General features: G+C 45.5%; 1 protein-coding gene across 1 annotated transcript; it reads left to right on the top strand.

Annotated features, from left to right (window-relative positions):
• Nucleotides 1–2,222: 2,222 nt before the first annotated feature.
• LOC147974550 (uncharacterized) lies at nucleotides 2,223–3,236 on the top strand. Its single transcript, XM_087519503.1, has one exon. The coding sequence runs from the start codon at nucleotides 2,286–2,288 to the stop codon at nucleotides 2,871–2,873; it is 588 nt and encodes a 195-aa protein (XP_087375629.1). The 5' UTR covers nucleotides 2,223–2,285; the 3' UTR covers nucleotides 2,874–3,236.
• Nucleotides 3,237–13,568: the final 10,332 nt, after the last annotated feature.

Genomic DNA, 13,568 nt, shown 5'->3' with positions numbered 1-13,568 from the left:
TCTCAAAGAGGACATTTTAATTCAATCGATACATTGAGATGGTACAACCGAACTGAGCGAATGTCCAAACTCTACAGAATGCAATCCATACTTCAACACAACAAAAATATACATTATTTGACAACAAAATAAAGAAAAGTACAACCTAAGATGGGGGGGGGCATATCTTATTCAAAGACTACAACATCATGGATCCATGGTTGGAGAAAACCTGCCTCACTGTATACTCCAGCCAGGTAAATATCACCATAAAAAGGTCTCCGTCCTCTAGCCTGTGCAAGATTAACCAAGTATGGAGTGGCCACGTATATGCATGAATAACTTACACGGTAGATGAAACACTCTTTTTTTAAAACCGCATATTCCTGGTAAGCTAGAGAGCCCAACATAAGGATGTCGCCCCTAGAAGAATATGTGCTATAAAATTCTCGGTTTATACCCCACAAATTATTTAGGCATTAATGCACGACTATCGTGTTTTTGTATTTTCATAAATCCCATCATTATTCTCTTTTTTTATCATAAGTGATAAGTTCTAGACTTACACTTAAGTGTTGTGCAAGGAAGGTGTGTGGATAAAGCAAATGGTCTATGTAGTTGTTTTTTCTTGGCTGACCTTGGGTTGGTTCATGTTAAAAATTTATTAGACATTGTGAAATACAAGAGTTAGAGCTAAGTTCCCAATATAATTTTGACATTCTTTCTTAACCTTTGGCAAGAGGAACATTAGCTTTATGCATTGATTTGTAGTGATATGGAGAAAATTTATTTCTATGTTTGATTATTGTTTGCTAAATTATCAACTATAGAAAAATGCTATGCATCACTTTCTTAAGTTAAACTTTCATGAGACAACATAAGATAATCAGGTTCGTGTTGAGATAACATTCACAATGAAAATTATTTCCTTTGTCATCCATGTCCTCAAGGACGAGGATGTTCATACGTCTCAAATGTATCAATAGTTTTTGTCATGTTGATGCTACTTTATATCATTTGAACATATTTTGGCATCTTTTTTGTACAAATTTATTTGACTAACCTATTAATTCAGTGACCAGTGTCAGCAGTGTCGTAACCAGGTCTGGGTCACGCCCCAGGCCAACCTTCTTTACTACAGTATTTATGGTTGCTACAATGGCAAAATCACCTATGGCCCCAGGCCTTGGCCCCTGTTGCATGGGGCCTGGCCACACCCCTGAGTGTCATATATATACACCTAGTAAATACATTAGTCCCTTCATCATTTTGCCATTAATCATCAAAATCCACCGGGGCACTACATGCACCTACACCAGACATACTGTCTAAAAGAAAAAGATATTTCCAGACATACGCCACGCAATTGTGTGTGCTTATATGGATGTCCTCCTTTTCTCGCCAAATAGTTAGTCTTGTTTTTCTCGGAAGTTGGTTTTAGCTCACAGGCTCCATGGAGCCTAGATTTTGGAAATTTCAAAAATCTAAGTTTGAAGTATCAAGATATTCTGGAAAAGAATGCACACATACATATGGATGTATATTACTGCTGGAAAATACACTTTTATCTGAGCTAAAATAAATCATGTATTTCTAGCCCATGTACCATCCACTATAAAAATACATGTTTTTTTTTGTGTTGTAGCTCATATAAAAAATACATGTTTTTAAAATTATCAGACTCCACACAGCCCGGGAGCCAAAAATCCTCTATCTGTTTTTCACTGGTACTATAATATACTCAGTGCAGCAGGGGCGTGCCCCCCGTGTTCTCTTAAGAAAAATGGTGATGGAGATCTCTTGCCGGGCGCGCGCGATCTCAGTACTACAACATCAGCCACTCAGCCGGCGGATTAAATATAAAAACAAATCACTCGTCTCCGTGGCCACCGCCTGCGTCGCCACGTCCGTGGCAGGTGTTGGGAACACGTCTGCTAGGGCACGCGACAGACCGACGAAAGGGGACTGCTCGTCCAAAATTAGCCTCCAGCGCATCCGTAGGCATTAGAGCCAAAATCTCCGTACACCGGAGAGAGGAACTGAGCGAGTACTATAGACTATAGTGCTCCTCGTGTGCCTCGTGGTTGCCCGGCACCATGGCCTCCACTCCACATGGTTCATGGCATCAATAAGCAGGGGCGTAAGCCAACCTCGCGAAGATGCCCGCCTCTCCCAGATCGTGAAGGGCCGGCCGGATAGATTACTGCGATAATTATATATCTGGCTCGTGTGTATATAAAGGCCGGCACTGGCCTTCCAGTTCTCCCATCCATTGCCATTGTCATCCATCTCTCGTGTGAGCAGCAATGGGTTTCGTTCACAAGGGTGGGGTTTGGTGCTTCCTCCTGCTCGCCGGGGTGCTGCTGGCTGCGGCGGCGGCAGGCGCGGAGCAGGACGATGGGGCGGTGGTCACTGCCGCCCCGGAGGTGGAGGAGGAGGTCGGCCGGCGCGTTGATGGTCAGGGCAACGACTCGTGCGACATCAAGTGCCAACACCACCAAGTTCCGGCGAGGAAAAAGCAGTGCGTGGACGAGTGCCACAGTCGGGAGCATCATCACCCCAGCAGAGCGTCTTGCGAGACGAAGTGTAGCCACTGGCAAGACCCGACGAGGAAGGAGCAGTGCGTGCAACAGTGCATGCGCCGCGGCCTCAGCGTCGATGTGGGCGGCAGCAACGCCGTCGACGAGCGCCCCCACGCCCAAGAGGAGGAGGTCGCCCGGCGTGCGTGCGACTGGGAGTGCCGCCTGTCCTGCCAGACGAAGTGTAAAAACTGGAAAGATCGGACCAAGCACCAAGAGTGCGTGCGACAGTGCATCCGCGGCAGCAACAGCGCCGTCGACGAGCAACTCCGCGGCTGGGAAGCGGTGGCCGGAGCCATCATCGAGGCGGTGTGACGTCCGCGGCGTCACGCACCTAATAATAATGTATAAGGGCGCTTCTGCGTACGTATGTACACGTTTTTATACGCCCGCTTATACGTACGTCTTGCTAGCTATGACGGCGAAGGCGTGATGAGAATAAAAAGCCAATAGCGTGCGGTGTCTGCATGCATGGCGATGCCTCTCCTAGCTGAAGAGAGCAGTATGGAACTCTGTTCCTTTTCCTTCTTAGCAGGGTTGGTCTGCTCATAGCTGTTCGGCTATGTTTACACCAAAAAAGCAGAGCTGCATGTTTATGTTTACGTGTATGTGTACATGCATGTCAGCATGTGTAATGTGTTGCACCCATAAATGAAAAGCTACGTATCTTTCCGGTTACGCCGCTTTGTCTAAATATAAGCTCTTTTACATGATATAGAGTAGCTAAGTTCGCTAACGTAAGTATGCTTGACGAAAGTAGCAACACGTCGAAAATCAGCTAAGATCGCATCTTCCCTCTTATTAGTACAACTTACGCCAGAGACTCCACTGTACTTTTAGTTGTACAATAACAAGAATACATAATGACCACTAGTAGAAAACAGGGCTATGGTCCAGGCCGGCTCAGCCCATTAGTCCCGGTTCAATGTAGAACCGGGACTAATGTGGGCATTGGTCCCGGTTCGTGAGCCCAGGGGGCCGGCCGGGCCACGTGGGTCATTGGTCCCGGTTCGTCTGGACCTTTTGGTCCCGGTTGGTGGGACGAACCAGGACCAATGGGCCTCGCTCCTGGCCCACCACCATTGGTCCCGGTTGGTGGCCTGAACCGGGACCAAAGGCTCCCCTTTAGTCCCGGTTCTTGCCACAAACCGGGACCAATGAGGTGCCTATATATACCCTCGCCCGCGAGCAGAGCACTCCAGTGCTCTGTTTTTCTCTGGCCGGCGAGGGGAGGGGTTTGTGGTGCTCTAGCTCACCTCCTATGCACATGAGGTGTTCGATGGAATGTCCGAGCCACACTACTTAAACTTTCTCCTCTCGAAGCTCGACCTCCAAGCTCCATTTTCCTCGAGATTTGTCTAGATTTAGCGGTCCGTCACGCCCCGTCCCCGTCTTCACCGCCGTCGATCACCCGCGCTGATCTCATCACCGACACCACTGTGGTGAGCCTCTTGTTCTTATCTTCTTTCTGAAAGGAAAAATATTCTTACTTGTCTGTTTAGATAGATACTTGTATCATTTTCTTACATTTATTATTGCATCTTATATAGTGCGATGGTTTTGGTATCCGCCCCCGTCGGCCCTCGTCCTGTCTATGATTCGGATTTGGTATGTATATTATCTTCATAACTATTGGTTCATTTATTGTTTATGAAAATTATGCCGACCAACGTGACATAGATTTTATTTATCTAGGATGTATGTGAATCGGAAATGCCAACGACCCTATTGTCGAGAGGTTAAATTTAGTTGAAGAAGAAAACAATTTGTTGAAGGAAAAAATAAAAAAAATTGAGGAGGAGAAGATGATATTGGAGTTGCATGTTGCGGATGTCGTCGATGATCACAAGATCAAGATGGATGCAATGCGCTTGAAGATTAGAAAGATTAGAAAATATGCCATTCATACCGAGGCTTGGTATCATTATGCCGTTGGATCAATTGTTACCTTGGTTGCGATTATGATCGCATTTGTTTTCGCATTGAAATGTTTTACATAGTTTCAATGTATGGTTTAATTAATTAGATGCTCTGGAGAGCTATATGTTGTTAGATGAGAACTATATATGTATGCACTTTGATTTTAATGTGATGATGAACTTCTATTAATTTGGACACTTAATTATATATAATGCACGCAGATGAACCGGCAATGGATGTACGGTGACAGACACACCCGCGAGTACATTAAGGGCGTGCATGAGTTTCTCGATGCGGCTGAGGCAAACAAGCAGAATGGTTTTATGTGTTGTCCATGCACTGAATGTGGGAATACGAGGTCTTACTCTAACCGAAAAATCCTTCACTCCCACCTGCTTTACAAGGGTTTCATGCCACACTATAATGTTTGGACGAGGCACGGAGAAATAGGGGTTATGATGGAAGACGGCGAAGAAGAAGAGTACGATGACAACTATGTGCCCCCTGAATACGGTGATGCTGCAACGGGGGGAGCTGGTGAAGATCAAGAGGAACCAGACGATGTGCCCAATGATGCTGCCACGGGTGAAGCTGCTGAAGATCAAGAGGAACCAGACGATGTGCCCGATGATGATGATCTCCGCCGGGTCATTGTCGATGCAAGGACGCAATGCATTAGTCAAAAGGAGAAGCTGAAGTTCGATCGCATGTTAGAGGATCACAAAAAAGGGTTATACCCCAATTGCGAAGATGGCAACACAAAGCTCGGTACCGTACTGGAATTGCTGCAGTGGAAGGCAGAGAATGCTGTGGCTGACAAAGGATTTGAGAAGCTACTGAAAATATTGAAGAAGAAGCTTCCAAACGATAACGAATTGCCCGACAGTACATACGCGGCAAAGAAGGTCGTATGCCCTCTAGGATTGGAGGTGGAGAAGATACATGCATGCCCTAATGACTGCATCCTCTACCGCGGTGCATACAAGGATCTGAACGCATGCCCGGTATGCGGTGCGTTGCGGTATAAGATCAGACGAGATGACCCTGGTGATGTTGACGGCGAGCCCCTCAGGAAGAGGGTTCCTGCGAAGGTGATGTGGTATGCTCCTATAATACCACGGTTGAAACATCTGTTCAGAAACGAAGAGCATGCCAAGTTGATGCGATGGCACAGTGAGAACCGAAATAAAGATGGGAAGTTGAGAGCACCCGCTGACGGGTCGCAGTGGAGAAAAATCGAGAGAAAGTACTGGGATGAGTTTGCAAAGGATCCAAGGAATGTATGGTTTGCTTTAAGCGCGGATGGCATTAATCCTTTCGGGGAGCAGAGCAGCAATCACAGCACCTGGCCCGTGACTTTATGTATGTATAACCTTCCTCCTTGGATGTGCATGAAGCGGAAGTTCATTATGATGCCAGTTCTCATCCAAGGCCCTAAGCAACCCGGCAACGAAATTGATGTGTACCTAAGTGTAGGGGAACGTAGCATAAATTCAAAATTTTCCTATGTGTCACCAAGATCTATCTATGGAGAGACTAGCAACGAGGGGAAGGAGAGTGCATCTACATACCCTTGTAGATCGCTAAGCGGAAGCGTTCAAGAGAACGGGGTTGATGGAGTCGTACTCGTCGTGATTCAAATCACCGATGATCCTAGTGCCGAACGGACAGCACCTCCGCGTTCAACACACGTACGGAAGGGAGACGTCTCCCATGCCTTGATCCAGCAAGGAGGAGGGAGAGGTTGATGGAGATCCAGCAGCACGACAGCGTGGTGGAAGTAGCGGGATTCCAACAGGGCTTCGCTAAGCGCTGCGGGAGGAGGTAGATGTGTCACGGGAGGGAGAGGGAGGCGCCAGGCCTTAGATTGGTTTGCTCCTCCTTTTCCCCACTATATATAGGGCCAAGGGAGAGGGGGAGGCGCAGCCCTTGCCCCTTCCTCCAAGGAAGGGTGCGGCCAAGGGTGGGGAGGAGTCCATCCTCCCCAAGGCACCTCGGAGGTGCCTTCCCCTTGTAGGACTCTCCCCTTTTTTTTCTCTTGGCGCATGGGCCTCTTGGGGCTGGTGCCCTTGGCCCATATAGGCCAAGGCACACCCCCTACAGCCCATGGGGCCCCCCAGGGCAGGTGGCCCCACCCGGTGGGCCCCCGGGACCCTTCCGGTGGTCCCGGTACAATACCGATGACCCCGAAACTTGTCCCGATGGCCGAAATAGCACTTCCTATATATAATTCTTTACCTCCGGACCATTCCGGAACTCCTCGTGACGTCCGGGATCTCATCCGGGACTCCGAACAACATTTGGGTTACCGCATACTAATATCTTCATAACCCTAGCGTCACCGAACCTTAAGTGTGTAGACCCTACGGGTTCGGGAGACATGCAGACATGACCGAGACGTTCTCCGGTCAATAACCAACAGCGGGATCTGGATACCCATGATGGCTCCCACATGTTCCACGATGATCTCATCGGATGAACCACGATGTCAAGGACTTAATCAATCCCGTATACAATTCCCTTTGTCTATCGGTATGTTACTTGCCCGAGATTCGATCGTCGGTATCCAATACCTTGTTCAATCTCGTTACCGGCAAGTCTCTTTACTCGTTTCGTAACACATCATCCCGTGATCAACTCCTTGGTCACATTGCGCATATGATGATGTCCTACCGAGTGGGCCCAGAGATACCTCTCCGTTTACACGGAGTGACAAATCCCAGTCTCGATTCGTGCCAACCCAACAGACACTTTCAGAGATACCTGTAATGCACCTTTATAGTCACCCAGTTACGTTGTGACGTTTGATACACCCAAAGCATTCCTACGGTATCCGGGAGTTGCACAATCTCATGGTCTAAGGAAATGATACTTGACATTAGAAAAGCTATAGCATATGAACTACACGATCTAGTGCTATGCTTAGGATTGGGTCTTGTCCATCACATGATTCTCCTAATGATGTGATCCCGTTATCAACGACATCCAATGTCCATGGTCAGGAAACCGTAACCATCTATTGATCAACGAGCTAGTCAACTAGAGGCTTACTAGGGACATGGTGTTGTCTATGTATCCACACATGTATCTGAGTTTCCTATCAATACAATTATAGCATGGATAATAAACGATTATCATGAACAAGGAAATATAATAATAACCAATTTATTATTGCCTCTAGGGCATATTTCCAACAGTCTCCCACTTGCACTAGAGTCAATAATCTAGTTCACATCGCAATGTGATTAACATTCACAGGTCACATCGCCATGTGACTAACACCCAAGAGTTTACTAGAGTCAGTAGTCTAGTTCACATCACTATGTGATTAACACTCAATGAGTTTTAGGTTTGATCATGTTGCTTGCGAGAGAGGTTTTAGTCAACGGGTCTGAACCTTTCAGATCCGTGTGTGCTTTACAAATCTCTATGTCATCTCCTAGATGCAGCTATCACGCTCTATTTGGAGCTAATCCAAATAACTGTTCTACTTGGAGCTATTCTAAATTGTTGCTCCATTATACGTATCCGGTATCTCTACTCAGAGCTATCCGGATAGGTGTTAAGCTTGCATCGACGTAACTCTTTACGACGAACTCTTTTACCACCTCCATAATCGAGAAACTTCCTTAGTCCACTAGTTACTAAGGATAACTTTGACCGCTGTCCTGTGATCCATACTTGGATCATTCTTGTACCCCTTGACTGACTCATGGCAAGGCACACTTCAGGTGCGGTACACAGCATAGCATACTGTAGAGCCTATGTCTTAAGCATAGGGGACGACCTTCGTCCTTTCTCTCTATTCTGCCGTGGTCGAGCTTTAAGTCTTAACTTCATACCTTACAACTCAGGCAAGAACTCCTTCTTTGACTGATCCATCTTGAACACCTTCAAGATCACGTCAAGGCATGTGCTCATTTGAAAGTACTATTAAGCGTTTTGATCTATCCTTTATAGATCTTGATGCTCAATGCTCAAGTAGCTTAATCCAGGTTTTCCATTGAAAACACTTTCCAAATAACCCTATATGCTTTCCAGAAATTCTACGTCATTTCTGATCAACAATATGTCAACAACATATACTCATCAGAAATTCTATAGTGCTCCCACTCACTTCTTTGGAAATACCAGTTTCTCATAAACTTTGTATACACCCAAAATCTTTGATCATCTCATCAAAGCATACATTCCAACTCCGAGATGCTTACTCCAGTCCTTAGAAGGAATGCTGGAGCTTTGCATACTTATTAGCATCTTTCAGGATTGACAAAACCTTTCGGTTGTATCACATACAACCTTTCCTCAAGAAAATCGTCGAGGAAACAATGTTTTGACATCCTATCTGCAAGATTTCATAAATAATGCAATAATCGCTAATATAATTCCAACAGACTCTTAGCATCGCTACGAGTGAGAAAGTCTCATCGTAGTCAACTCTTTGAACTTGTCGGAAAACATCTTAACGACAAGTCGAGCTTTCTTAATGGTGACATTTACCATCATTGTCCGTCTTCCTTTTAAATCCATCTGTACTCAACAGCCTTATGACCATCAAGTAGTTCTTCCAAAGTCTACACTTTGTTTTCATATATGGATCCTCTCTCGGATTATATGGCCTCGAGCCATTTATCGGAATCCAGGCCCACCATCGCTTCTCCATAGCTCGTAGGTTCATTGTTGTCTAGCAACATGACTTCCAAGACAGGATTACGTACCACTCTGAAGTAGTACGCATCCTTGTCATCCCACGAGGTTTGGTAGTGACTTGATCTGAAGTTTCATGATCACTATCATAAGCTTCCACTTCAATTGGTGTAGGTGCCGCAGGAACAACTCTTGTGCCCTGCTATACACTAGTTGAAGTAACGGTTCAATAACCTCATCAAGTCTCCACCATCCTCCCACTCAATTCTTTCGAGAGAAACTTTTCCTCGAGAAAGGACCCGATTCTAGAAACAATCCTTTATTGCTTTCGGATCTGAGACAGGAGGTATACCCAACTGTTTTTGGGTTGTCCTATGAAGATGCATTTATCCGCTTTGGGTTCGAGCTTATCGGCCTGAAACTTTTTCACATAAGCGTCGCAGCCCCAAACTTTTAAGAAATGACAGCTTAGGTTTCTCTAAACCATAGTTCATACGGTGTCATCTCATCGGAATTACGTGGTGCCCTATTTAAAGTGAATGTGGTTGTCTCTAATGCCTAACCCATAAACCATTGTGGTAATTTGATAAGAGACATCATGGTATGCATCATATCCAATAGGGTGTAGTTATGATGTTCGGACACACCATCACACTATGGTGTTCCAGGCTGTATCAGTTGTGAAACAATTTCCACAATGTCTTAATTCTGTGCCAAACTCGTAATTCAGATATTCATCTCTATGATCATATCATAGATATTTTATCCTCTTGTCACGACGATCTTTCAACTTCACCCTGAAATTACTTGAACCTTTCAATAATTCAGACTCGTGATTCATCAAGTAAATATACTCAACATCTACTCAAATTATCTGTGAAGTAAGAACATAACGATATCCACTGCATGCCTCAGCACTCATTGGACTGCACACATCAAAAACGTATTACTTCCAACAAGTTGCTTTCTAGTTCCATTTTACTGAAAATGAGGCTTTCAGTCATCTTGCCCATGTGGTATGATTTGCATGTCTCAAGTGATTCAAAATCAAGTGAGTACAAAACGGTCCATTTGCATGGAGTTTCTTCATGCATATATACCAATAGACATGGTTCGCATGTCCCAAACTTTTCAAAAATGAGTGAGTCCAAAGATCCATCAACATGGAGCTTCTTCATGCGTTTTATACCGATATGACTTACGTGGCAGTGCCACAAGTAGGTGGTACTATCATTACTCTTTTGGCATGAACATGTGTATCACTACGATCGAGATTCAATAAACCATTCATTTTAGGTGTAATACCATTGAAGCTATTATTCAAATAAACAGAGTAACCATTATTCTCCTTAAATGAATAACCGTATTGCGATAGACATAATCCAATCATGTCTATGCTCAACGCAAACACCAATCTCGATGGTAGAGGGAGCGTGCGATGCTTGATCATATCAACATTGAGAACACTTCCAACACATATCGTCAGCTCACCTTTAGCTAGTCTCCGTTTATTCCGTAGCTTTTATTTCGAGTTACTAACACTTAGCAACTGAACCGGTATCTAATACCCTGGTGCTACTAGGAGTACTAGTAAAGTACACATCAACACAATGTATATCCAATATACTTCTATCGACCTTGCCAGCCTTCTTATCTACCAAGTATCTAGGGTAATTCTGCTCCAGTGGCTGTTCCCCTTATTACAGAAGCACTCAGTCTCGGGTTTGGGTTCAACCTTGGGTTTCTTCACTAGAGCAGCAGCTGAATTGCCGTTTCATGAAGTATCCCTTCTTGCCCTTGCCCTTCTTGAAACTAGTGGTTTCACCAACCATCAACAATTGATGCTCCCTTTTGATTTCTACTTTCGCGGAGTCAAGCATCGCGAATATCTCAAGGATCATCATATATGTCCCTGGCATATCATAGTTCATCACAAAGATCTAGCAGCTTGGTGGTAATGACTTCGGAGAAACATCACTATCTCATCTGGAAGATCAACTCCCACTTGATTCAAGCGATTGTTGTACTCAGATAATCTGAGCACAAGCTCAACAATTGAGCTTTTCTCCTTAGTTTGTAGGCTAAGAAAATCGTCGGAGGTCTTATACCTTTTGACGTGGGCACGAGCCTGAAATCCTAATTTCAACCCTCAAAACATCTCATATGTTTCGCGACGTTTCAAAAACCGTCTTCGGTGCCTCAATTCTAAACCGTTTAACTGAACTATCATGTAGTTATCAAAATGTGTATGTCAGATGTTCGCAACATCCACAGACAACGTCCGAGGTTCAGCACACTGAGCGGTGCATTAAGGACATAAGCCTTCTATGAAGCAATGAGGACAATCCTCAGTTTACGGACCTAGTCCGCATAATTGCTACTATCAACTTTCAACTAATTTTTTCTCTAGGATCATATCTAAACAGTAGAACTATAGCGTGAGCTACGACATAATTTGCAAAATCCTTTTGACTATGTTCAGGATAATTAAGTTCATCTTATGAACTCCCACTTAGATAGTCATCCCTCTAGTCATCTAAGTGATTACATGATCCGAGTGAACTAGGCCGTGTCCGATCATCACGTGACACGGACTAGTCAACGTCGGTGAACATCTTCATGTTGATCGTATCTTCTATACGACTCATGCTCGACCTTTCGGTCTTCTGTGTTCCGAGGCCATGTCTATGCACATGCTAGGCTCGTCAAGTCAACCTAAGTGTATTGCGTGTGTAAATCTGTCTTACACCCGTTGTATGTGAACGTAAGGATCTATCACACCCGATCATCACGTGGTGCTTCGAAACGACGAACTGTAGCAACGGTGCACAGTTAGGGAGAACACTTCTTGAAATTTTAATGAGGGATCATCTTATTTACTACCGTCGTTCTAAGCAAATAAGATGTATAAACATGATAAACATCATATGCAATCAAATAATAGTGACATGATATGGCCAATATCATATAGCTCCTTTGATCTCCATCTTGGGGCTCCATGATCATCTATTACAAGAACATGATCAATCTCATACATCAGGTATATTATTCATCACATCCTTTTGGCCATATCACATCACATAGCATACCCTGCAAAAACAAGTTAGACGTCCTCTAATTGTTGTTTGCATGTTTTACGTGGCTGCTATGGGTTTCTAGCAAGAACGTTTCTTACCTACGCAAAACCACAACGTGATATGCCAATTGCTATTTACCCTTCATAAGGACCCTTTTCATCGAATCCGATCCGACTAAAGTAGGAGAGATAGACACCCGCTAGCCACCTTATGCAACTAGTGCATGTTTGTCGGTGGAACCGGTCTCACGTAAGAGTACGTGTAAGGTTGGTCCGGGCCGCTTCATCCCATGATGCCGCCGAATCAAGATAAGACTAGTAACGGCAAGCATATTGAACAAAATCAACGCCCACAACTACTTTGTGTTCTACTCGTGCATAGAATCTACGCAATAGACCTAGCTCATGATGCCACTGTAGGGGAACGTAGCATAAATTCAAAATTTTCCTATGTGTCACCAAGATCTATCTATGGAGAGACTAGCAACGAGGGGAAGGAGAGTGCATCTACATACCCTTGTAGATCGCTAAGCGGAAGCGTTCAAGAGAACGGGGTTGATGGAGTCGTACTCGTCGTGATTCAAATCACCGATGATCCTAGTGCCGAACGGACAGCACCTCCGCGTTCAACACACGTACGGAAGGGAGACGTCTCCCATGCCTTGATCCAGCAAGGAGGAGGGAGAGGTTTATGGAGATCCAGCAGCACGACAGCGTGGTGGAAGTAGCGGGATTCCAACAGGGCTTCGCTAAGCGCTGCGGGAGGAGGTAGATGTGTCACGGGAGGGAGAGGGAGGCGCCAGGCCTTAGATTGGTTTGCTCCTCCTTTTCCCCACTATATATAGGGCCAAGGGAGAGGGGGAGGCGCAGCCCTTGCCCCTTCCTCCAAGGAAGGGTGCGGCCAAGGGTGGGGAGGAGTCCATCCTCCCCAAGGCACCTCAGAGGTGCCTTCCCCTTGTAGGACTCTCCCCTTTTTTTTTCTCTTGGCGCATGGGCCTCTTGGGGCTGGTGCCCTTGGCCCATATAGGCCAAGGCACACCCCCTACAGCCCATGGGCCCCCCCAGGGCAGGTGGCCCCACCCGGTGGGCCCCCGGGACCCTTCCGGTGGTCCCGGTACAATACCGATGACCCCGAAACTTGTCCCGATGGCCGAAATAGCACTTCCTATATATAATTCTTTACCTCCGGACCATTCCGGAACTCCTCGTGACGTCCGGGATCTCATCCGGGACTCCGAACAACATTTGGGTTACCGCATACTAATATCTTCATAACCCTAGCGTCACCGAACCTTAAGTGTGTAGACCCTACGGGTTCGGGAGACATGCAGACATGACCGAGACGTTCTCCGGTCAATAACCAACAG

Source organism: Triticum urartu, chromosome 4A, assembly GCF_056163025.1.
Source record: "Triticum urartu cultivar PI428250 chromosome 4A, HENAU_Tu73, whole genome shotgun sequence".
Lineage (NCBI taxonomy): Eukaryota > Viridiplantae > Streptophyta > Magnoliopsida > Poales > Poaceae > Triticum > Triticum urartu.
This window is presented reverse-complemented; position numbering and strand designations above follow the sequence as displayed.